Source organism: Lynx rufus, unplaced genomic scaffold (assembly GCF_022079265.1).
Source record: "Lynx rufus isolate CCGP_SWC_20201006 ecotype Redwood Valley unplaced genomic scaffold, mLynRuf1.p SCAF_2, whole genome shotgun sequence".
Classification (NCBI taxonomy): Eukaryota; Metazoa; Chordata; class Mammalia; order Carnivora; family Felidae; genus Lynx; species Lynx rufus.
This window is the reverse complement of record NW_025814834.1, coordinates 198,979,065-199,003,647: the sequence shown is the minus strand read 5'-3', so window position 1 is coordinate 199,003,647 and position 24,583 is coordinate 198,979,065. Positions and strand designations below refer to the sequence as shown.

Here is a 24,583-nt window from a genome sequence, read left to right as displayed (position 1 = left end):
CCAAGGACACACAGAAGAGCTGAGCCTGCAGCCAGTCTGTTGGGGTCCCAACCCTCACTCTTCCCTACCACGTGGCTGAGACCGGGCTGCCAAGCCTGCTTGCATGCCCTGGCAGATGGGGATCTCACCCCTTATAGCCTTGCTGGAGTAATCTCCCGCCCTCAGTCCTGCTCCCTCCCCCTAAGGCCAGCTCCCCCAGCCCCCCCAGGCTCCAAGACTGCCATCTGTCTGTCCTTATGCCCTCCTGCTGTGGCCCAGCCCTGGACCTCAGCTGGGCCTGGGGGAGCGAGGGAGCAGCTGGCCACTGGCTTGTGCGTAATTAGCCCTCAGAGACCAGCCTGGAGCTTAAGGGAGGCCCAGGACTGTCTCAGAGGGCTGGCTGAGGCCAGCCTCGGTCCCTGCAGGAGGCAGCCGCTGGGGCTTGGCCTCTGTCTCCATGGCAACCCCACCCCCTCATCCCAGCGACAGCTGACCCTTCCCAGCTGGGGGACTCCTCAGACCCCTTCTGGGCAAATTCATCCCCGCTACATCTCTGAGCTGGCAGCTCCATTAGAACAGGCCCGGTAGTGGTCTCATTAGCATACATCTACATTAATTTGCATAAACCCAGCCTAGAAGCCCAGGGTTATACCAAGGTCAGTCTGAAATCAAAGGGTCCCTCCAAGTCACCGGGCCTATCTCTTCATCCACAATCTGATCCAGCCTACAGGCACCCCGGGGGGAGGCCACTGGGCGTTCAGAGAAGGGCCTTCAGGACAGTGACTCTGACCACGTCCCCTCTTCCGTGGACCGGGGACCAGGATGCCTACTTCGCAGCAGTGAGGGTCTTCCAGGCCCCACCCCACCCCCTTCAAGCGCTAATCTCCACTCCCGGAGCTCCTTACTTTGTGTCAGTGGGGCAGGCCCCTCTTACAGTTCCAGAAAAGCCCACAGGACCCCAGGAGAGCTGCCCCTTGGATCTGGAGCTCCTATGCCACCTGCCTGCCACCAGGCCATCCCGCCCTAACTTCTGGGGTCTGGCAGCAAAAGGACTAGAAGCTGGCAGCTACCAGCTTCAGCCTTTCCTCAACGCCACCTCCTCTGGGCTTTGCCCTCGTGCCCATTCACAGCCCGGGAGCAGGGGGCATCTGACTTGGCTCCGGCCCCCAGCGCCATCCACTCCGGTGCCCTCTTTGGAAAACCATGAGAGGCAGTTTGACGCAGTGGGGCAGAGGGCGTGCTTGGGTTTGTCTTCCGTACGAGCCTCAGTCTCCCCATCTGTAAAATGGGGAGAACAGCCCCCACACTTGCTGGAACTACCGTGAAAATTCAATTAGACAACGTACGTCAAGTGTCTGACGTAGTAAGCGTTCCATAAATGTTGACTATTTTTTTTTAAATGTTTACCTTGAAAGAGAGACAGAGGGTGAGTGGGGGGAGGGGCAGAGACAGGGAGACACAGAATCCCAAGCGGGCTCCGCACCTGCCCCACGGCTCAACTACCGAGACCCGCAGCAGGCTCTGGAGTGGGCAGTGAAAGCCTGGGAGGAGGGCGTCCTCTTTAGAAAACACTTCAGACAGGATAGAGGGGACGACAACCCGGGCGGAGCAAATCCAGCAAAAAACACACTCACCCAGAAGATGCTGGCTGCAGATCAATGGACTTCTGGATAAATAAAAAGGTGATTAATCAGATCCTCCATTAAGTACAACGAACGACACTGTATAATTAAGCCAAAAAACTCGCGGCGAAAAGCACCTTTAAGGGAGCAGGCACTTAGGCAGGGAGAATTAAGGAGGCACTGAGGATAGCAGAAGCTATAAGGCTGGAGGTGAGGCGGAAGAGACCAGAAGGTTGACTAAAACAATCAGGAGTCACAGCATTAGAGGAGGCCAGAGCCCCGTAGTTATCAGCTCAAGCTCCAGAGTCAGGCAGACTTGGGATGGGGTCCCAGCTCTCACTTACAGGCTTGTAGGACCCGGGAAAGTCATTTCCTGGAGCCTCAGTTTCCTCATCGGTAAAATGGGAACACAGCTACCACTGATACCGACCTCCTGGGGTTGTGGCCGACTCGATGAGAATGGGAGTAAAGAAGTTTGCATATGGTAAGTGCTCAATAAATTCTCCTTGATTGCACAAGTCACTTTCCCTCTCCGGATCTTAATTTCTCCTTGGCAAATAGGGGATAATGATGTCCTGTCTTACAGAGAAATTGGCGGACCAAGTGAGATCACAACCAGGAAAGCAGTTTATATACCATAACGTGCTTTTTAAATTGTAGAGTACCGTGTCCCCATCGTCATTGTTAGGATAATGAAGTTCTTTGGTTTCATACCAAGGTCAGATCCCTGTTGCTCGTTTCCTGAGAAGCTGTCCGGTGTCGTGGTTAAAAGTGTGGCTGGCCTAGGGGCCAGACTGCCTGGGTTTGAACCCTACCTTTACCCTGATTATTAGCTGTGTGACTTTCAGCGACTCACTTAACCTAACCTCTCTGTGCTTTAACTTCTCCGTCTATAAAATGGGGATAATGATAACAGTGCCTATTTCATGGGATTGTCGTGAGGCCTCAGTGAGGGAACATGTGTAAAACGTTCAGAACATTGCCTGGCCCGTACTCACGGGTAAAGCCACGTCAGTTGCAACGAGTCACCCAGAGTGAAGACTTTGGACCTGGGTCCCCTACAGGCTCAGAGGCCTCGAGTGCTGCAGAAGAGACCACAGTTGTCCTGGTGTGCACGCCCCAGGTAGCACCCTCTCCCCTACCCACCCCATCCAGTCCAGCAGCTGCCCGACCCAGCCTGGCCCCTTCTCCACCTGGCTCTTCTCATTCACCCCCCCCCCAAGCATCCACGAACACTGACCTTGCACTGGGCCCGCCCTGTCAACTGTCAGTTCGGCACAACCCAGAGAAGAGAGCAGGGACTTCCCTCCGGGGACGTGCACGGAGCCCACCCTGCACACACTGCCTCATGTCCGCGCGTTTTGCGTCTTCCTCCCAACGCTTGAGAGCTGTCCTTTTCCATGTGTAAAAACAGAGGCCCAGGGAGGGTGTGGGAGTGGTGGGGGCAGGATTCGCGTCTAGCTCTGTCAGGGCGATGATATTCCCAAAGTGAGCTAGAGTCAGCGCAGTCACTGTCAAAATTCCAACGACTTGTTTTTGCAGAAATAGAGAAGCTGGTCCTAAAATTCAGAGGAATGCTCAAGGGACCTAGAATAGTCAAATCATCTCAAAAAAGAAGAACGTTGGAGGGTTAGACTTCTTGATCTCAAACCTTAAATAACATTACAGCAATCAAGACGGTGTGGTATTCACGTAAGGTTAGGTTGACAGGTTGAGATGGAATAGAATTGAGAGTCCGAAAACAAACCCATGCCTTTAACTGATTTTCAACAAGGTGCCAAGACCATTCAATGGAGAAAGCGTAGTCTCTTCAACAAAGGGTGCTGGGACACCTGGATATCTGCGTGCAGAAGAATGAAGTTGGACCCCTACCTCACACCAGATGCAAAAACTAACTCAAATGGATCACAGACCTAAGAGTTAAGGGCTAAAACTATGACACTCTTAGGAGGAGCCATACGTGTGACCTTGGAATAGGCATGTGATATGACACCAAAAGCACAAGTAGCCAAAGAAAAACCAGATACACTAGATGTCATCAAAATCAAAACCATTTGAACCTCAAAGGACACCATCAAGAAAGTGAAAGCCAACCCACACAGAATGGAAGAAAATATTTGCAGATCAGAGATGTGATAGAGGTCTAGAATCCAGAATATATAAAGAATTCTTAAAAGAAAAAAGAGGGGAGCACCTGGGTGGCCCAGCCGGTTAAGCATCCGACTTCGGCTCAGGTCATGATCTCGCGGCTCGTGGGTTCGAGCCCCACATCAGACTCTGTGCTGACAGCTCAGAGCCTGGAACCTGCTTCGGATTCTGTGTCTCCCTCTCTCTGCCCCTCCTCCACTTGCTCTCTCTTTCTCTCTCAAAAATAAATAAAACATTAAAAAGCTTTTAAAAAAAGAATTCTTACCACCCAACAAAATGATAAATAACCCAATTAAAAAAATGAGCAAAAGATTTGAATGGAAATTTTTCCAAAGAAGATACAAAAATGGCCAATAAGCACATGGAAAGATGCTCGCCATCATTACTCGTCAGGGAAATGGAAATCAAAAGGACCATAAGATACTACTTAATACCCATAAGGATATCTAAAATTAAAAAGACAGGGACGCCTGGCTGGCTCAGGGGGGAGACTGTGCGACTCTTGATCTCAGGGTTGTGAGTTTGAGCCCCACGTTGGGTGTAGAGAGAACTTAAATGTCTAAACTTAAAAAAAAAAAAAAGACAATCACAAGTTTGGGTGACGACATGAAGAACTAGAACCTTCGTGGCATTACTGGTGGGAATGTCAAATGGTGCAGCCACTATGGAAAATGGGCTAGTTCCCTGTCCCCCAATTAAGCAGTTAGTACATGGCTCAGCAACTTATTCCTAGGCAGATACCCTGAAATTGAAAACAAAGTTCATATAAAACTTGTACAGAAATGTTCGCAGCACCGGTGGTCACAGCAGCCCCAATGGAAACAACCCAAAGGTTGACGGACTGATTAACAGATAAACAAAATGTGATAGATCCATACGTGGAACATAAAGTCATAAAAAGGAATGATACCCGGATACAGGCTACAACAAGCATCAACTTTAAAAATATCATGCTGAGGGGGGCGCCTGGGTGGCTCAGTCGGTTGAAGAGTCCGACTTCGGCTCGGGTCACGATCCCATCATCCATGGGTTCGAGCCCCGCATCAGGCTCTGCACTGAAGGTCCGGATGGCCTGCTTGGGATTCTCTCTCTCTGCCCCGTCCCTCCCCCAGGCACTCACTCTCTCTCAAAATAGGTAAACTTAAGGAAAAAATTATGCTGAGAGAAGCCAGTCACAGAGGACTGCATACTGTATGATTCCACTTACATGAAATGTCCAGAGAGACAGAAAGCAGATGAGTGGGATAGCCAAGGGTTGGTGGGAGAGGAAAATGGGGAGTGACCGCTAATAGGCTTGAGGTTTCTTTTTGGGGTGCTGACAGCGTTCTGGAATTAGAGTGTGCTGATGGCTACACAAGAGTGTGACGCACTAAGAGCCCTGAATTGTACACTTTAAGGTAGTGATTTTTATTTGCTTATTTATATTTATTCATTTTTTAATGTATGTTTGTTTCTGAGAGAGAGAATGACAGAGCGCAAACAGGAAAGAGGCAGAGAGAGAGGGAGACACAGAATCTGAAGCAGGCTCCAGGCTCTGAGCTGTCAGCGCAGAGCCCGAGGCGGGGCTCGAACTCACAAACCGCAAGATCATGACCTGAGCCAAAGTTGGACGCTTAACTGACTGAGCCCCCCAGGCGCCCCCTAAGATGGTGAGTTTTATGTACATGAATTATACCTAAAAAAAAAGAAGACGACGATGAAGAAGATGAAGAAGGCGAGGAAGAAAAAAGCCCAGACACAGCTCTGGGCCTCACAGAGCTTACATTCAGTGGGGTGGGGTAGGGAGAGGGAGCCAAACACACACACACACACACACACACACACACACACACACACACAATTACTGTTATGCTAAGTGTCTGAAGGAGGGGTGACAAGAATGAGAACTATAATGGAAGTGGTCAAGAAAGACTTCCTGGATGGAGTGAACTGAAGGAAGAGGGGTTGGCAAGGGAAGGGAGAGAGGGAAGGACAGGCAGCAGGGAAAGCATGTGCAAAGGTCCTGTGGTGGGAGGGAGCTTGGCAAGTAGAAGGGTCCAGAAACGACCCCTGTGGCTAGAGCACGGGGAATGAGCAGGAGCAGGATGCCAGAGGGAAGGGCTGGGAGGGCTCTCATATCCTGTGGCCTGATGCCAACATGGCAGTTGTCAGAGACGAGCAGGAAAGCAGCCTGGAGCCACAGAGGAGGCACCAAGCCCTTTGGAGGGCTCCTGTGGGTCAAGCCTCATATTGGAGGTGTCAGGCACCTACTGCGGAGGGTCAAGTGCTGGAAGGAGCTGACAGGTCATTTCTCCTGACTGAGCCGCTCGTCACGTGACCTGACGGACGGAGGAAAAAATCCAATTCCCTGACTTATTTAGCAGCACTTCCCGTACGGATGCTCCTAGGAAGAAAATAATGATGAAAACCAGCCTCACTGCTATGGCAACAGCGGCCACTTCTGACTTCCCCTCCTGACTACAGGCCTGGTGAGGAAGTCTGCCGGGTGGGGGAGTGGGGGGGGTGTGTGTGTGTGTCAGGAACCCCTCCCCCCCAGGGCTTTTGGGTCCCCCTTCCACTACCGCAACAGTCTTGGGCTCAGATCCCAGCTTCCCCACTTCTTCCAGCAGAGAATCACCGCAGCCACCAACATCGGGACAGCCCTTCACAGTTCAGACTGATTGATGCCCCCACGTGGGTTACTAGCCCCACTGGACAGATGAAGACACTGAGGCTCGGAGCAGCGAGGGGCGATGTCTACTAGCCTGGTATCCTTCCGTCTGTACTGCCCTTACTCCCATCAGGCACAGGGCCGTTGACCCATGCAGGTATCCCACTCTGATTCCTCTGTGGCACAAAGGAATAAATGAGTGGAAGGAATGTCACCCCCACCCCATCCTGCCCCCCTCCTCCTCTCCAGGTAATCTATCCGCTCTGTGGAGTAGGGGGTGCTCTGCTCTGGTCTAGCCCAAGTGGGCCGGACAGGGGTCATGTGGGGCCTGGGGGAGTCTGCACAGTGAGAAGGGCGCCCCCAGGTGCCTGGGCGGAAGTGTTTCCCTTCAAAATGCCTGGCCCTGAACTTTAGCACTAGTCTTAATGCTAGTATTTTGTACACGCTTACTCTGGGCCAGGCTTCGTGCCAGGCACTTTGCATGCACCATCTCCCTTAGCTCTCACAAGCAGGGTGAGGAGTGAGGGATGGGCCATCATCCCTGTTCTATGGTGGGGGAGTGAGGGGGGGAAGGGGGGAGGGAGAGGAGCCCGAGATCTCAGGGCTGGAGCAAACCCGGGTGGTCTGACCCCAGAGCCCAGAGCTTTTAACAGATACCTGCAGCCCCGGGAGACTGTCTCCTCCTTCTCCCTTCCCCCACACCCAGGCAGGCTAGGAAGATTAAAGGGGGGGGGGTGCAGAGGAGCAGAGGGGAGACTGCTGAGCTGCCGCCTGCAATCATTTCCTGGCCCTGGGCCAGAAGGCTGCAGGCAGAACCTGTTGGAGGAAGAGGTGTTTGCTGTCTGCGGGAAGTGGGGTGCGGGAGGGCCCCCCTGGGAACGGGGCGGGGCCTGTCTCTAGGCCCGGGGTTCACAGGAGGAAGGAAGGGGAGTACCTACTATGTGCGCGTGCTGAGCCCAGCACTTTACAGGTGGCATTTCATCTTATCCCCAAAGTGACACTAAGAGATAATAGCTAACACTTATATGCCGAGTGTCTCTTGAGTGCTTAGCATATGCTTGGATTCATTTAATCTTCACAGAGACATGGCAGGTAGAGACTGAGATCACCCTTGCTTTGCACACAGGGAAACTGAAGCATAAAGAAGGGAAGTAACGAGGTCACAGGCTGATACAGATCTGACCCAGGTCCCCTGGCCCTAGAGTCCATGAGTAAGAGATTCACTATCCGGCCAGGGCAGCGGCATCCCCATTTTCCAGAGGAGGAGAGTGAGGCCCTTTCTTGAGGCCACCAGGTGTCAGAGTGGGGGTCAAGTCCCATCTTCTGGGACTTTCTGACTTTTTTAGTGGCACATCCTCCACTGATGGGCACCTTTGCCACCGCTCCCCAGTAGCTCCTGCCTGGAAACATCGAGAGCATGGGGAAGGTTCTAGCTGCTACTCTTGGCCCACGGCTGCCCAGACTGAGCAGAGGAGCTTATTTTTGTTCAGGGTATTTTTGTCTGGATTCACACACCTAACCACGATCCTTTCCAGAAATGGCGTCAGCCCACTTCCTAGAATAGTTCACAAATGGGGCTCCACTGCCCTCCTGGGCCTCTGTGTACCCATCTGCACAAAGGGTTGGAGGGTTGTTCTCTGGGAAGCCATCTGGCTTCTGGCCTGGGAGCTTCCCATTTAGCAAACAGTCATGACTCTGCGCCTTACAGACACGCCGCCCTCCAAAAGGCTTCTGGTGATTTCTATCGGCCGTGTCCTAAGTATTGACTAAATGCCAGGCGCCGTGCTGAGTGCTCTCCCTGGATTCTCTCACTGAGTTTGCTCGGGAGCCCTAAGACGCAGGTACGATCGTCTCCATTTACAGAGGAAGAAAACAGCTCAGGCTGAGTAACCTGCCTGTGTTCACGTTCCTGGAGAAGAGTGGAAGCAGGACGTCTCAGCATCCATTGCCTGGTTCGGCTGATCGCGGATGTCCAACATTTGGCCATAGCAGGCCCTGAAAAACGGAGCCCGCCCCCCCCCACCCCCCATCCTATCCCATCAGGCCTGGGGAGCCAACCAGCCCAGCCTGTCCCAGCCACAGTGTGAGCCCCAGGCCGGGCCCCAGACAGTCTCTCACTTCGAGGGGGCGATCCTGTCTCCTCGGTGGCGTATCTTGGGGATGACAGCTAGTGGCAGCTTGGGGACAGCAGTCTGCTCAGAGGGCTCATGGGGCTGCTGACAGCAGACAGGCAGTGACAGGCTGGAGCAGCTGGCACCGCCCGAGGCAGATCAGGCACCTGGGAGCCTCTGCAGGCACCCCACCCCCAAGTCCAGACCCTTGGGGGTGTTCAGGACCAAAGCAAGAATACCCACAGAGCACCGTGTGTCTAAGTATTTAAGTTACGAACCAAGCTAACAAACTCCCAGGTAAAATATGTCCTATCTTCCCTTCTAGACATCATGGTCCGGAAGGCCGGGCTGTGAATTTAAATCCCTCTGTCTCCTCAGAATACTGTGCTAGAACATAGTAGTGTCCAGCCAGCCCTGGTCAGCATTCCTACTTCTGTCTCCCTTCTGGGCAGGGGCCTAACACACAGGTCTGGACACCCCCCCCCCCCCCCGGATACATGTCGGCAACATCCACACCCGTCCCCCGCCCTTCACAGTCGGCCTTTGTCCTCCGGCCTGGGGGTGCACACACACCAGCCACACACGCTGTCCTCTGGAAAAACCCTGGCAGGTCCTGAAAGTGAGCCTGGGGCTGACGGGACAGGGGACTGGGACCTGCCAGTGAGCACACTGGAGAATCCTCACGGGAGACGCATTCCCAAAGCAGAGCCTCAGGCCACACAGGTGCCGGGGCTCTGGGAGCAGCTCGGGAGGATGAGGAGGGCTTGGAATTTAGCATCGGGCAATCGAGGCAAACCCCAGCTCGTGCCTTGCTTACAGACTCCTTGCGAGGCCACACTGACCCACTGACCAGCGTCTCTGAAGAAGTCCTCTGCCTCCAGGGGCGCCTGGGTGGCTCAGTCGGTTAAGCGTCCGACTTCAGCTCAGGTCACAATCCTGCGGTTCGCGAGCTCGAGCCCCGCGTCAGGCTCTGTGCTGACGGCTCAGAGCCCGGCGCCTTCCTCGGATTCTGTGTCTCCTTCTCTCTCCGTCCCTCCCCCGCTCGTACTCTGTCTCTCTCTCTCTCTCTTGCGCTCTCAAAAATAAATATCAGAAAAAAATTATTAAAAAAAAAAAAATAGAAGCCCTCCTGCCTCCCACACTCCTGAATCCGCAGTACCTGGCACGGGGTAAGCACCAATAACCACCTGACTGACGGAGTGAGCGAAGCAGCCTTGTGATTATTCACCCAGGCTCACAGGGGTCAATCAAGCACCACAGGTTCACGAAGGGCCAGAAAGCTCAGACGCCAGGCTCCCGGTCCAGGGCGTGAAAGTCGAGGTGGAAAAACGAATGTTATGTCCAACAGAGTGCAGCAAATGCAAAGGCACTGTGCTGTGAGGCACGTGCAGCTGGGGTGCTTACATCAATGTGGCCTGAGCCCAGCGACCGGAAGTGGTGAGCGTTAGGGCTGGCGGACCTGCCTGGGCATCCTAGTGTCCCACTGGCTAGACCAAGTAATTCTCCCAGTGTGGGCCCCGGACCGGCAGTATCGGCAGGCTTTACCTTAGCCCTACTAAATCAGAAACTCAGGGCAAGGTCCAGAAATCTGTATTTTAAGAAGCCTCCCCCGCCCCCCCGATGATTCTGCTGCACGTTCAAGTTTGAGAAGCCCCACATCAGACTTCTTGAAGGCAACAAGGAGCCATAGACTGCTGTACACAGAGGGAGGCAGGTCCAGAGCGGCACTTCACTACGGTCACTGGGGGAGTCTGTTGAGGGGCTGGTAAAAGGCCCACGTCGGAAAGCTGGCCCCATGTGGACCCTCACCTCCACCGGGACAGGGCCGCTGCCTCTGTCCGATGCCCAATCTATCGGCACATGTGAGGGAAGGGGCCACTGGGAAGTCAAGACCCTTGCTGGGCACAGGGCCTGCTGCCAGGGTGACCACCTGTCACTGGGGGAAAGGGGGCAGCGCCCCACGGAGGGTCAACGAAGGAGAGCTGGGTGATCATGGCAACCTCCCCTCAGGTGGGACAGGGTAATGGAAGGAGGCCTGGCTGTCCCACGTACCCCGCTCCCATTCCCAGGAGGGAGCACCACTGACCCCACAGTCCTCCTCTGCCCGCATCTAGCTCATCATCCCCTCCTCTGTCCATCTGGGCCCCAGGTGGCAGTGTCTCCCCCCTCCACATGCTGAAGACACAGCTTCCTTGCCATAGCCTAAGGGCTGGTGGGCTCTCTCCTTGGTTACAGCCCTAGCTCCCGTATCCATGGTGATCCTCTCTCACGAGGCCCAAGACCCTCATCTGCCAGGCCTTCACCTTCCTTTGCCGAGACTGGTCCTGGGGTTGGTGGCCCAGATCAGTAGCAGGGCCCTTACTCTCTTTAGCGGACACGGGGTGAGGAAAGGGGACAAAGGGCATTCAACGTGCTGCCTTCAACCAGGAGATGTATGCAAAGGACGCATTCAACGGCTTCCCAAGGCCCAACAGGGAAGCTCAGAACAACTCAGGCCCAACCTGAAGCTCGGGAGAGAGCAAATCACCCCGTCACACCTGATAGAGTATAAAGCACGAGGAGTCTAGAGTCCCACAGGCCAGCACGGTGTCATTTTAGGCAGGCTCTGTGACCTCCCAAGCCTCAGTTTCCACACCTGTACGTCAGAGATATTCGTCTCCACCCTCTAGGGTTCCTGCAAGATGAAGTGAGGAGAAGCATCTGAATCAAGAGGCACGGTGCTCAGGGGCGCCTGGGTGGCTCAGGCGGTTGAGCATCTGACTTCGGCTCAGGTCGCGATCTCACAGTTCATGAGTTCAAGCCCCGCGTCAGGCTCTCTGCTGTCAGCCCGGAGCCCGCTTTGGATCCTCTGTCCCCCTATCTGCCCCTCCCCTGCTGGTGCTCTCTATCTCAAAAATAAACCTTAAAAAAGAAGAAGCAGCAGAAGAGGAGGAGGAGAGGCAGCAGCACAACACCCAGCACCTCCTTTGTCTTCCTGTCCCTCTGGGAGCCAGGGACCGTCTAGCTGGATCATTCCCCCACTGACATCCTAAAGTCTGGGTTTTCTGAGAGGAGGCTGTCAGACATCACCTTTGTTCCTACACCAGACAGCCTGTCCCTGCCTCCTGGGTGACCTCTCTCTGCTGGTGGGACACCTGGTGGGGAAGACAGTGGCCCTGGGACCAGAAAACACTCCATAAACACGGACTTCTGGTACTGGTATTATTACTGCTAGTCATCTGACGGGCGAACGAGTACTGCCTGGTAAATTGCTTCCTGCAGGTAATTTACATTTCCTATTGTCAGTGTAGTCTTCAGTCACTACCATCTGATACAGGAGTTTTCCAGAGAGTAGGAGCCAGGCTGGGCTTCTGTTTTCCTGCAACCCCCGGCCCAGGCCCTGGCAGGGAGCACCCAAGGAGCCCAGCACAGAAGGGACGAGGCAATCATCTGCTCTAACTTAGCACGCAAAGCAGAAAGCTCTCCTTCCTAGTCTTTACCAAGTGTTTGAACGCCTCCAGGGATGGGCTCCTTAGTCCCTGCTGCACAGCACTCCAGGGAGGCTGAGCTCCATGGGGTGAGCAGGGGCTAAATGGGCGGCTGCAGGACTTGGGGCTGCAGGGAACTCCGGGGCCACCCCCACCCCCATGGCCTAGCAGCCCCCCTTCCCCTCCCACTGAGAGTTGATAATAGGAGTGGTTCTAATTATGCTCTAATTGCTTTCTTCCAGGCAGTTTCTCTGGAGCCAAGGAGTTCAGAGTTCATGAATAAATGAAGAGGGAGGAAGCGGGAAGGGATGTTTATTGATCCACAAATCTCTACGTGCCAGTGTCTCTGCCCCACAAACGCTTGGGCATGCAGCTGTGTGCAGTTTTGAACACATACACACAAACACACAGACGTGCACACCACAGCCCCAAACGTCTCTCTCCAAAGGACGAGCAGGGGGTAGAAGGAAGGTAACAAGAAATCTCAAGTGGCTTTGGGTCCCAGTCCCAGCGCTGCCACTGACTTATGGCCTCGGGCAAACCGGGGTCTTCCCGCCTGTATGGTGGAGGAGCAAAGGTAACGTCTGACAGCCTCCTCTCAGAAAACCCAGCTGTTAGGATGCCAATGGGGGAAAGATCCCGCTGGACGGAACCCTGGGCTGGGCCAGATGGGCACTGCTGCCCTCAGACTCCCCCCGCTTTCCTCTAGATGCCTCCTTCCCTAAGAAGAACCCGGCCAAACAGCCGGGTGCTCCAGGGACATGGTGGGAGGAACACTTATATCTCCATGCTGGCGGGTCACCTGGTGGGGGAAGGACAGGGCTCCGGACCGGATGTCTGCACTGCCACTCACCAGCTCAGTGGCCCCGGCCACACACTTCTTGAGGCTCAGTGGTTTCGTCTATTAGATGGCAATGGTAGACTAGGCAACAGCCTTAGCCGAGCGCCTGGCACAGAGTAATAAGCATTTGGTAAGCGGTGGCTATGACTGCTAATATTGTTACAAACCTGCACAGTACAGGTTGGTGCCTTCATTACAGGTGAAGAAACTAAGGCACAGAGAGGTCAAGCAACTTGCCCCAAATCACGCCTTAAGTGACAGAATTTGAACCCAGGCCCATCGGACCCCGAAGCCTCTGTGCTCCAGCCTTGGTTCTCCGCTGTGTCTGATTCATCTCGTCCCCAAGAGGTGGCACACAGTAGGTGACCGCAGTAATGTACTGAATGACAGAGAAATGCGGGAGAAAGACGAGCATAAAAAAATCAGGCTCTGTTTCCAGTGACCAGGGTGAGCAGCTTGATGGAGGGAGAGCTAGGACAAGGTTTCTTTCAAGGTCAAAGCGAAGTGCTGGGTCTGAGGGACCCCAGGACGCCGTGCCTCCTCAGCAGCTGGGGCCAGGTGGGGACAAGGGGGATCCTTTGTATGTGCTTGTGGAAAGGAGATCTTTCTACTCCTTCACGACTTTTCTCTAAGCTAGGAATCCTGGCTTTTTGCATCAGCCAGCACCTTGCTGTGTGACTTCGGGCAAGCGACTTCAGTTCTCTGAGCCCTGGAGCCCTGCATCTAGGAAACGGGAGTGACAAGGGTCCACGCCTGGGGCTGCTTCCAGGGGGACAGGAGCACATATGTGAGGCAAGAGTGGAGGCTTGGGGATCCGACTGCCTGGCTTTGAATCCCAGCTCTGCCACGGCCTGATGGAAGTGCGGCTTCCGTCACATTCTGCTTCTGTGACACCGGGATCACACGTCTACCACACCAGGGTGGAGCAGGGGGGTGCGGGGTGCGCTCCCAGGGGTAACGCGGCTACCACGGTAAGCAGTGTGGCAGAAATGTTCGATAAATCTCCCTGCTAGAATACCCACATGCAGAGACCCTGCAGTCCATTTCACATGTGGGGACGCAGCCCCAGAGAGGGGCAGGGACTAGTCCAAGGTCATAGAGCCAGTTCAGGGCAGAGCCGGGCCCCTGTGGGAGCTAGCTGTATGCAGGGCCCCCTGTCCACACCTCAGCTTGAACAGATCACCACGAGACCCTTCCCCGCACCTGGGCCACCCTGCTTAAGGCTTGCTCGGGGCTGGGGGGTGCTGAAGCTCCCTTCTCCTGTCTTCCCGGCTGGCTCCAACCAGCGGGGTGTGTCACAGAGCAGGGAGGGTGACCCACCTTCCCGGCCCACCCCGTCAGCCCCTTCACTCCCGGGGCTGGCTGCAGAGGCCTCAGAAACAATCCAGGGGCCCAGGACTGGAACACCATTTGTCAGCCCTGCATGGTGGTGGCGGGCTCGTTTCCATGGCAACCGTGCGGTGTGAAGGCATCCTGGCATCATTAGGGAGTGCGCTGAGTAGTATAAACAGAGGCTGCAGTAGATTACACGCCTATTATGAGCAGTCTCGGGCTCTGAGCACTGGTAATTATGCCTAATTGTGCATTTAATTGTGTAATTGAAAACCCACATCTCTGACTCAGGCTGGGGCTGCAGAACCTACCCCCCCACCTTCAAAAAAAAAAAAAAAAAAAAAAGAGCCTTAGGAGCCATCACTACCCTGAAAATCCCAGGGCTGCCTCCCTTTCTAGAGCAACGGGGTAGCCAGAGTGGACGTGGTGGTAAAGAGCTCGGCCAGGCTCTGTGACTTGGGATGGGGTGAGGGGGAGCATACTGAATTAAGGCAGAGCAACTGGCTAGGAGCACGAAAATGCCCAGCAGGTTTTCATTATTCGTAACAGATACCATTTTATGTTATTGCCACTGCCCTCTCAGGACCTAGAACCAGCATCTGGTGGTTTCCAAGGGACCTGGATCGTCGTCAGATCCATCACACATCCAAGGGGTCATCCAACTTACAAATTCTTCACCCCTGCCAGGGACAGGGAACTCACCACCTGACTGTCGGTCCGCCACTGCAGAGCCTCGATAGATAACCTGAAGACCACTGATGGAGTTCAACAATCTCCTCTCCAGTTCCCAGTTTCACAGACTGGAGAAAATGAGGCCCCGGGAAGGGCAGGGCCAGCTCAAAGATGCACAGGAAGTGAGTTCCAGAACCCCGGGATTCTGACTTGCAGCAGAGGGCATACTTTGTACCCCAGGGTGACCTCGCACCTAGAATTGTGCCCGGCACTTTGTGGGTGCTTCATAAATATTTGCTGAATACAATTCCGGGTAGGGTTAGCTGGTGGCAATTCTTACTCTCTGACCCAACAGGATTTAGTTTTTTTCTGGATTTGAAGAAGTTGACCTGCAGCGGCCCGGGGTTTGGGATAGGTCAGAACCTCCTGCTCTTGAAACTCTGTGGTCTGAGACTTGAGTTTACAACCAAATATGCCGTGTGGGCATCTGGGACGGGGACAGTATGGACGCTCACCCAGAAGGCAGAGGAAAGGAGAGGTCACGTGAGCCCCTGACTACCTGACACCTGGGTGTAAAGCCTTGGGCAGGCCACTCGAGGCAGGAGTGTCCCCCTCTGCTCAGAGCCCGATTCTCACATCCTCGCCACTGCCCTCCAGCACGACAGGCTGGTGTAGCAGCAAGTCTGGTCTCTACCTGGGAAAGGATGGAACTCATTGCTAACTCAGAGCTGGAGGTCCTCCTAGATGATGAGTCCAGCTTCTCCCTTTATAGAGGGGCCACACCTTCCTGTCTGCTCCCCTCTGATTGAGTGCTGGGCTCTGTGCCCAGAGCTCTCTCTCTCTGTGTGTTATCTCAGGCCACCCTGGGAGGGGGTGCTATTATTATTCCCATTTTATGGAAGAGAAGACTGAGGAGCAGTAAGGCCAAAGCCACACAGCTTTAGAACTTCTGCTTCACCTGTGTCTTCTACTCATTCAAAAGGGGACACGCCCCCTCTCCTAGATGCCACAGTATTCAGATTCATAGAACGTGCTATGCCATTTCTGGAGCATTTAAGAGTGTGAACCCTTTGTGAGCTCCACTCAGCACAGTTTATCTCAAAGGAGCCTCCTGGCAACTCTCAGAGGCAGATTATTATCCTGATTTAGAGAACTGCAGGTGCAAGCTCAGAGAGGTTAAGTGTCTTGCCCAAGGTCACCCAGCTACAAAGAGGCAGAGATGTAACTCAAAGCCCAGCCTGACCCCAAAGCTCAAGCTCTCCCCTGTTGACCTCTCTGCCTCTCGTTCGCCAGCTGCTTTGAGAGGCAGAGGCCAGGAGGCCAGGTAACACAGTCAAGCCTGCAGCCACATTAACAGCTCTTCTAAAACCTTGGTACTGGGGCGCCTGGGTGGCTCAGTCTGTTAAGCGTCCAACTTAGGCTCAGGTCATGATCTCGCAGTCCGTGAGTTCGAGCCCCGCATCGGGCTCTGTGCTGACCGCTCAGAGCCTGGAGCCTGTTTCCGATTCTGTGTCTCCCTCTCTCTCTGACCCTCCCCCGTTCATGCTCTGTCTCTCTCTGTCTCAAAAATAAATAAACGTTAAAAAAAAATAAAAAAAAATAAATTAAAATAAAAATAAAACCTTGGTACTCACTGGCAGAAGCATCTCTGATTCACCTGCCCTCTCCCTCTCCAGGTCAAGGCCTGGAGGGCTGAGGGCACTGCTACTGGGCTCCCTCTTACCAAAACTGGCTCCGTCCCCTGTGGCTGGGAACTAGCTTTAAAAAAAATTTTTTTTGATGTTATTTTTCAGAGAGCGTGCGAGTGGGGGAAGATCAGAGAGGGGGATAGAGGATGTGAAGCAGTCTCTGCACTGTCAGCACAGAGCCCAATGTGGGGCTCAAACCCACAAACCAGGAGATCATGACCTGAGCCAAAGGCTCAACCGACTGAGCCACCTAGTGCCCCTGGAACGAGCTTGTAAAAAGCACATCTCGGGGCGCCTGGGCGGCTCAGTCGGTTAAGCGTCCGACTTTGGCTCAGGTCATGATCTCGCCATTTGTGGGTTCGAGCCCTGCACTGGGCTCTGTGCTGACAGCTCAGAGCTTGGAGTCTGCTTCGGATTCTCTCTGCCCCTCCCCTGCTTGTGCTCTGTCTCTCTCTCTCAAAAATAAATAAACATTAAAAAAAATAAATAAAATGGGAATGCAAGCTGGTGCAGCCACTCTGGAAAATAGTATGGAGGTGCCTCAAAAAACTAAAAATAGAACTACCCTACGACCCAGCAATTGCACTACTAGGCATTTTTATCCAAGGGATACAGGTGTGCTGTTTCGAAGGGACACATGCACCCCCGTGTTTATAGCAGCACTATCAACAGTAGCCAAAGTATGGAAAGAGCCCGAAAGTCCACTGATAGATGAATGAATGGATAAAGAAGATGTGGTATATATATACAATGGAGTATTATTCGGCAATCAAAAAGAATGAAATCTTGCCATTTGCAACTGCGTGAATGGAACCGGAGGGTATTATGCTAAGTGAAATTAGTTAGAGAAAGACAAATATCATATGACTTCACTCATATGAGGACTTTAAGAGACAAAACACATGAACATAAGGGAAGGGAAACAAAAATAATCTAAAAACAGGGAGGGGGACCAAACAGAAGAGACTCATAAATATGGAGAACAAACTGAGGGTTGCTGGAGGGGTTGTGGGAGGGGGGATGGGCTAAATGGGTAAGGGGCACTAAGGAATCTACTCCTGAAATCATTGTTGCACTAGATGCTAACTAATTTGGATGTAAATTATAAAAATAAAATGAAAATGAAAAAAAGTGGAATGAATATCCTACTCATATCCAAGATATTTTCCATTACATCATACAGACTGTTGTTTTAAAAGAAAAAAAACCCCTCAATCCTATCATTCTACAAATAAATTTCTAGTTTAATTTAAAAAATAAAAATAAATAAAATAGGGGCGCCTGGGTGGCGCAGTCGGTTAAGCGTCCGACTTCAGCCAGGTCACGATCTCGCGGTCCCTGAGTTCGAGCCCCGCGTCAGGCTCTGGGCTGACGGCTCAGAGCCTGGAGCCTGTTTCCGATTCTGTGTCTCCCTCTCTCTCTGCCCCTCCCCCGTTCATGCTCTGTCTCTCTCTGTCCCAAAAATAAATAAACGTTGGAAAAAAAAAATTAAAAAAAAAAAATAAACGTTGAAAAAAAAATTTTTTTTTTTAATAAATAAAATAAATAAGAAGCACATCTCTGGGGCACCTGGATGGCTCAGTAGGTGAAGCATGAGACTCTTGATCTTGGGGTTGTGAGTTCGAGCCCCACATTGGGCATAGAGACTGCTTTACAAAAGGGATAAAAATAAAAACCCCAAACAAAAACCACATCTCGGGTCTCAACTTGCTCATCACCCCTATGCCCCTGAAGCCAGAGGACAGAAGAGATGTCAGTCATCACGTTGACCATCCAGATTTTACAAGCATTCTCAAATCGTCTTCCCTCGATCACTCATCTGAGGCCCAGACTGTATCTTCTGTTTCCTCGGTGACAAGTCACTTCATGTCCGGCCTCAGTATGCCCATCAGGAAATGGGTATAAAAACCACACCTGAGCCTGAGGGCTCATGGGTCTTCAATACAGGTTAATTTCTTCCCTGGATAACTTTCCCTCAACCTGCCTCTTAGCAACCTTCCACTCAGCACAGGCCTTGGGGTGCGCAGAAATGGGGGACAAGCAGCTCAGAAGGTCTGGGGTTTAAATGCTCACTCTGCCCCTGCTATCTATGTGGCTGTGGATACTCCAGACGGCAACGAGGGACTAGGTATGTGAAGTGCTGAGCCCAGGGCCTGGCTCATAGGAGAGTAGTTGCTGTCATTATTTCCCTCCAAACCGTCCATTTGCCACATAAAGAAACTGAGACCTGAAGAGTTTATGGAAATGACTCTGACCGCTAAAATCTCTGACCCCGGCAGAGAGGGGGGCTGCGGTGGCCTGTCCAAGTCTCGAGGCAAATGGCAGGGAGCCATAGGGAGCAATCCCCACTGGCACGATGCCTATACCGTCTCATGGGGTCCCCCCAAGCTGCCACGGGGTACGAGCTGATGTTCTGACAGGAGAGAGGCGGAGGCTCAGAGAGGGTAAGGGACTCGCTGGGAGTCACAAAGCGAGGCAGCGATGTCGATCTGACTGACCCCAGAGGTGGTGCTCCTGACCCCAGAGGTAGTGCTCCTGACCTCCTGACCCCACCCAGGGCTGGGACTCAGAGCAGCTGCCAGTGACGGGGCACTTATCTCAAAAACCTGCACCTGCCTATCCCTACAAAGGAGCCAAACTAGGGCCCTCCCGTGCCCCACCTCTCCCCCAGGCTCTCTTTTCTCTTCCACCTTGCTCTACCTGCCTCGTAAGGGTCTTCAGGGCTGTTTGCTCTCAGCCTGTCCATCTGCAGAAGGGAGCTGACTACCCCCGCGGTGGTGCAAAGGGATGCGAGGAACAAAAACGGTCAGTGGCCCAGACAATTCTGTGCTCTGTGCTCCTGACTCCAGAGCCCGGCTGGAGAACCCGAGGCACCTAGAGCAGAGCAGACCCTCCCCGGGAAGCCACCAGCTTGCAGACGAAGCTGCTTCAGAGCGCGCTCCCTCCAGTCCTTACCATCACTATTGCTAATAACGACATCAATCAGGTTGACCACGTTTCACACCATTACTCCCAGCTCAGCAGGAAGCTACATATTTTCCCCCTCATGCACCACCTTCCAGAAAGAAGAGCTTTCCAGAAGGGACGAGCAGGCAGCGTTTCTCTAAATACCTACCATGTGCACGGCACCTGGCTAACCCCTTTTCTACAACCCTGCAAGGTGGGGGGGGGGGACTCTTTCTCTTTGAGGGAGGAAGAAACTAAAGCCCAGAGGAGTGAATGCAGGTGTCCAAGGTCACCCAGGGCTGGGACGGAGAACAACCGTGGCAGTGATGTATCACTGAGCACTCAATGGCTCACCGTGCCAGGCACGTGCACGATCCCACTGAAATATTACCATGTTCAGATGAGGAAACTGAGGCTTGAGGCAGTGAAGAGACCGGTCTGAGGACACACACTGTATAAACATGAGCGGCCGACAGGCGCAGGCGGAGAGGGTGGCTCTCCGCTTGGGCCCATCCTGGTCCTGCCACTGGCTAGCTTAGAGACCTCGGGCGAACTTCGTCACCTTCCTGAGCCTCAGTTTCCTCATCTGAAATAGGGGATAGCGAGAACGTCCATCCCACTGTGTGGAATAACGATAAGGATAAAGACGGTAGGCAAGAAAAAAAGAAAGCTAACGTTTATCGATCATTTAACATGCACCAGGCACTTTGCCAAACACTCTACATATGTAAGCTCATTTGGTTAAATGAGGTAATGCATATAAAGTGCTTAGCACAGGACTCCAGAAATGGGAGCGATAATGATGATGAAGAAGAAACTGATGAGGATTCCCTTGGGCAAATCTCCTTGGTTCATCTTACAGGAAGAACAGAGTGGCCCGTAAGGTCTCAGGAAGGAGGCGGACCTGGAAAGAAGGGCAGGGGTTGGACAGGGGTTGGACAGGGGGAAGGAAAGGAGACACACGTAACATTCAGGGAGTGAACGGCATTTAAAAGGTCAAGACGATACACTAAGTAGGAGCACGTGGGTGGCTCAGTCGGTTGAGCATCTGACTCTTGATTTTCGCTCAGGGCATGATCTCAGGGTTCATGGGTTCACCGGGGCTCTGTGCTGACAGCTAGGAGCCTGCTTGAGATTCTCTCTCTCTCCCACTCTCTCTCTCTCTGCCCTTCCCCTGCTCATGCATGCTTTCTCTCTCTCAAAATATGTAAATAGGGGCGCCTGGGTGGCGCAGTCGGTTAAGCGTCCGACTTCAGCCAGGTCACGATCTCACGGTCCGGGAGTTCGAGCCCCGCGTCAGGCTCTGGGCTGATGGCTCAGAGCCTGGAGCCTGTTTCCGATTCTGTGTCTCCCTCTCTCTCTGCCCCTCCCCCGTTCATGCTCTGTCTCTCTCTGTCCCAAAAATAAATAAACGTTGAAAAAAAAATATGTAAATAAACATTTAAAAAAAAAAGAAAAGATGATACGCTGAGTAGAACTCGGGAAAGGAAGGGACCCAAGACGTTCTGCAGAATGGCACCGGACGGAGACGCCCTGAAACCTCCAGGGCCAGCTGGACGTGGTCCCACAGTCCCCGATGGATAGAACTGGCAGGACCCCAGAGACACAGACCAGGGGTGCTTCCCATTTTACAGATGGAAGAAACCAAAGCTTGCAGTGGGAAAAAGACTTGTCTGAGTTTATAGGATGTCAGTGGCAGAACTGTACTTGAACCCAAGCCTTCTGTCAGCTCAGCACCCAGCTACCTGCTGCTTCCCACAAAGGAAGACTGCAGGGCGAGGGGGACCTGGATACATTTGGGCCACAATTCCAGGAAAGCGCCCCATCGTATATATCATTATGATGACAGGAAGAAGCTATAGTTGATGAATGCTCACTCTGTGCCTGGCACAATGCTAAGTTCGTTATATGCATTTACCCCTCCCAACAACCCTAAGAATTCAGAACGGTTTATATTATCTCTTTTTTACAGGTGACAACATTGTGGCTCAGAGAGGGTAAGCAACTTGCCTAAGACCACACGGCTAGGAAGTGACAAAGCCAGGACTCGAACCCAGGCCTGTCCTATCAAACTCCAGAGCCCTGTCCCTACACTTGTCCCTCTGAATGGTACAGCCCCTACACTTGCCCCTCCTACCCTCCAGTAAACACTCACCCCTATTCCCTCACCCAAAGCCAGTCTATCCCAACTACAGAAGAGTGTTCAGAGCTAGCCTGTTTCATCATAACGATCAAACCCCGTCCAAAAGAGAAAAGTGACAGCTCGTCTTCTAAAGTTTTCAGCTGAGAAACACTTAACAGCCTTTTCCTTCTCGGCCCCTTTCCACCAGGTGAGAAAACAGGCTCCCTTCTCTCTGGGATGATGTCAGGCTGGTGGATTCCAGCATCGAGGAGTACATGACAGAAGCTGCTAGGCAGCAGAGGCTCCTGGGAGTTAGTGACAGCTGAAGGGACCCGCTCTGCAATCCGCCCAGACAGAACAGAGGCAAGAGATCGATTTCCAAGTCCCTTCTTGGAGCACGCCCTCCCCCCAAATTATCTCACGTAATTCCCATAAGTTGTCCGAAGCCACCCAGCCAAGATGTATTAGAGTCAGAATCCGACCCAGGTCTCGCCTACTTCCAGAGTCCCTATGCTGGCAAACTCTCTAAGCAGAAGGGTGGGGTTAGCTTAGCTGGGGAGAGTTCTGGAGGCTGGGAGTAGTAAGGACAAAGAACCCCTGATTGCTCTGGGCCAGAACTACTTATTTTATAATTAAGAAGGCAACAGAGAATGCTGGTCACCTGCCTGGCTTCAAAGCCTGGCGCTTAGCTGTAGAACTTTGGGCAGGTTACTTTACGGGATATGAGGATTAAATTAGTAAATACGTGGAAGAGGGCTTACAAGAGCACCCAACATCCTAGTAAATGCTCCCCAAAGCTAACCGCTGTCGGCAGCAGCAGAGAATGAGCACGGGGCAGACCAACAACAGTGCCTACCTTTGGGGTGTGGGACAGGCATGGAGGCAAATGTACGTTTAAGTTCTGCCGTTTGACTACGGACGGGTTCATTTTTACAATATGTATGTAACTTTTTTTAAGCATGCAAAAAGTCCTACTTTAAAAATTAAAAATTAACACACAGGAAAAAAAAAAAAACAAACAAACCTCCGAAAAGTTTCATCACTCCTTGGCATTTTATATTCCTCCAAGTAGATAAAGAAGGGTGTTTCTACTGTGAGCCAGGCGTTGCCAGATACCTGATTCATTAATTTATTTTACAAATATTAATGGAGTGCCAGGCACTGTTCCAGCTGCTGGGGATTTAGTAGGGAACAAAACAGATAATCTCTGCCCTTCTGGAGTTTCCACTCTACCTGATTTTAATTAATCCCCACCCCCACCCCGCCCCCCCCGCAACCCTCAAGGATGGGCAATTTCCAGACAGGCAGACCAAGGCAGCCTGGCGAAGGGAAGTCGCTTGCCCTGCATCCCGCAGCCGGGAGCAGGGCTACTACCTTCAGGGCCTGGCTGTTTCTACCACTGCCCAAGAGAGCAAGTCTGTGGCTGGCAAGTTTGGGGCTGGCGTCCCCAAGAGGAGAGAAGCAAGATGAATGAGGAGGTCTGCACATCCAGACTCAACGCGTCACTCGGCGCTATTGTGTGCACCTGTGCTGGAGGAGGCGCGGTGGGCGCAGGCAACCGTGGAGACGAGGCTGTGGAGTTAGGCACCAGTGAGGCTCAGGTTCCCCCACCTCACACCCAGCCCGGACTCCTGCCCGTGGAGGTCCCCACGCACCTCTGCCTAGAAGCTCAGCACAGCTTCAAAACCCCCCAGTCGCCAGGCCTGAGCTCTAGGGTTAGGCGGGAGACCCTGACCTCTCTTTAACCCGCTTCCCAACTTCACCTGCCGGAGCCTGAAGGGAAGAGCAGACCTGGTCCTCATGAGCCCCCAAATTCACTCCACTGGCCTCCCTCAGAGGAGAAGCAGAGTTGCCTAAGCTGGGATTGGGCATGGTTTCCCCAGATGCTCCCCTCCCCACCCAGGGCACCCACCCCTCAGTGGTGCCAGCCAAGGCAACAGGGCTTGTCTGCGGGTCCCCACCCATGACACTCAGGTGCGACTGATGGAGAGCCCCCCCCCCCCCCCGCCAGCCGCAGTGGCCACAGCCAAAGCAAGGAGGGCAGCCAGCACCCAGTTTGTCAGACTGGCCCAGGACCTGGCAGCTCCTGGTGACTCTCTCCAGAGAGGCGGGTCTCCATTCCCACCCAGGCTTGCTCAGTCAGGAGGGGGGGAGGCAGGCAGCTACAGCACAAAGGAGAGTGAACGGTTCTTGGAGTCTAAGATCCCAATACACACAGATGAACGTGGACCAGGAAAGGGTTAGAGATCTAGAGACACAGCAAGGAGAAAGCCGGAGACAAACACACACACAAACACACACGGAGGAGCAGAGACTTTGTGAGCAACACTCGCGCGGGCACAGACCCGGAGGACAGGAGAGCCGCGCACTCGAATAATCTAGAGGAAAACACCCAGCAGGGACCTCAAGGGATCCAGCTCAGCAGCCCGGGACACACCCCCGGCCCCAGCGAGCCACAGTCCCACAGCAGGCCACTCGCACGGTGCCGGGCGGGCGGGGGACCGGCGCACAGGACGCACTCGGGGACCGGGGAGAGCCGGGCGAGAAGCGCACACAAAGAGCCAGCCGGGCCAGCAGGAGCAGGCTCCGCCCGTCCGCCCCGTGACTCCAGCCCACCCCCCACCCGGGACTCGCGGCAGACACACACGGGCTGTGCAGCCCACCCGCACGCCCGGGACCCGCCCCGCCTGCGCCCCACCCGGCCCCGGCCGCCCGGCGCTCACCAGCTGCAGGCAGCAGAAGGCGACGAGCGTGCAGCGCCCGCTGCACTTGCCCATGGCTCCGGGGGCCGCGCGGGCCGTCCGCCGCGGCGCCCCTCTAGCTCGGCGGCCGCCGCCTCCTCTTCCGCGCCGCACGGGCTCCGCGTCCTCCCCGCTGCGCGCCCCGGGCGGCGGAGCCGGGCGCCTAGGGCCGGGCCCGGGGGCGCCGGGTCCTCAGGGCTGGGGCCGGCCGCTCGCGCCCCGAGTCCATGGTCCGTTGGCCCGCGCCGGCTCCGCCGCGCCGCG

General features: G+C 53.8%; 1 protein-coding gene across 1 annotated transcript in view; it reads right to left on the bottom strand.

Annotated features, from left to right (window-relative positions):
- The window catches only part of NKAIN1 (sodium/potassium transporting ATPase interacting 1), a 40,059-nt gene extending 15,704 nt beyond the window's left edge, over positions 1-24,355 (bottom strand). The window contains exon 1 of the mRNA XM_047084848.1: positions 24,302-24,355. Within this exon, the coding sequence (XP_046940804.1) occupies positions 24,302-24,355 (54 nt within the window). The remainder of the gene's footprint in view (positions 1-24,301) is intronic.
- Positions 24,356-24,583: the final 228 nt, after the last annotated feature.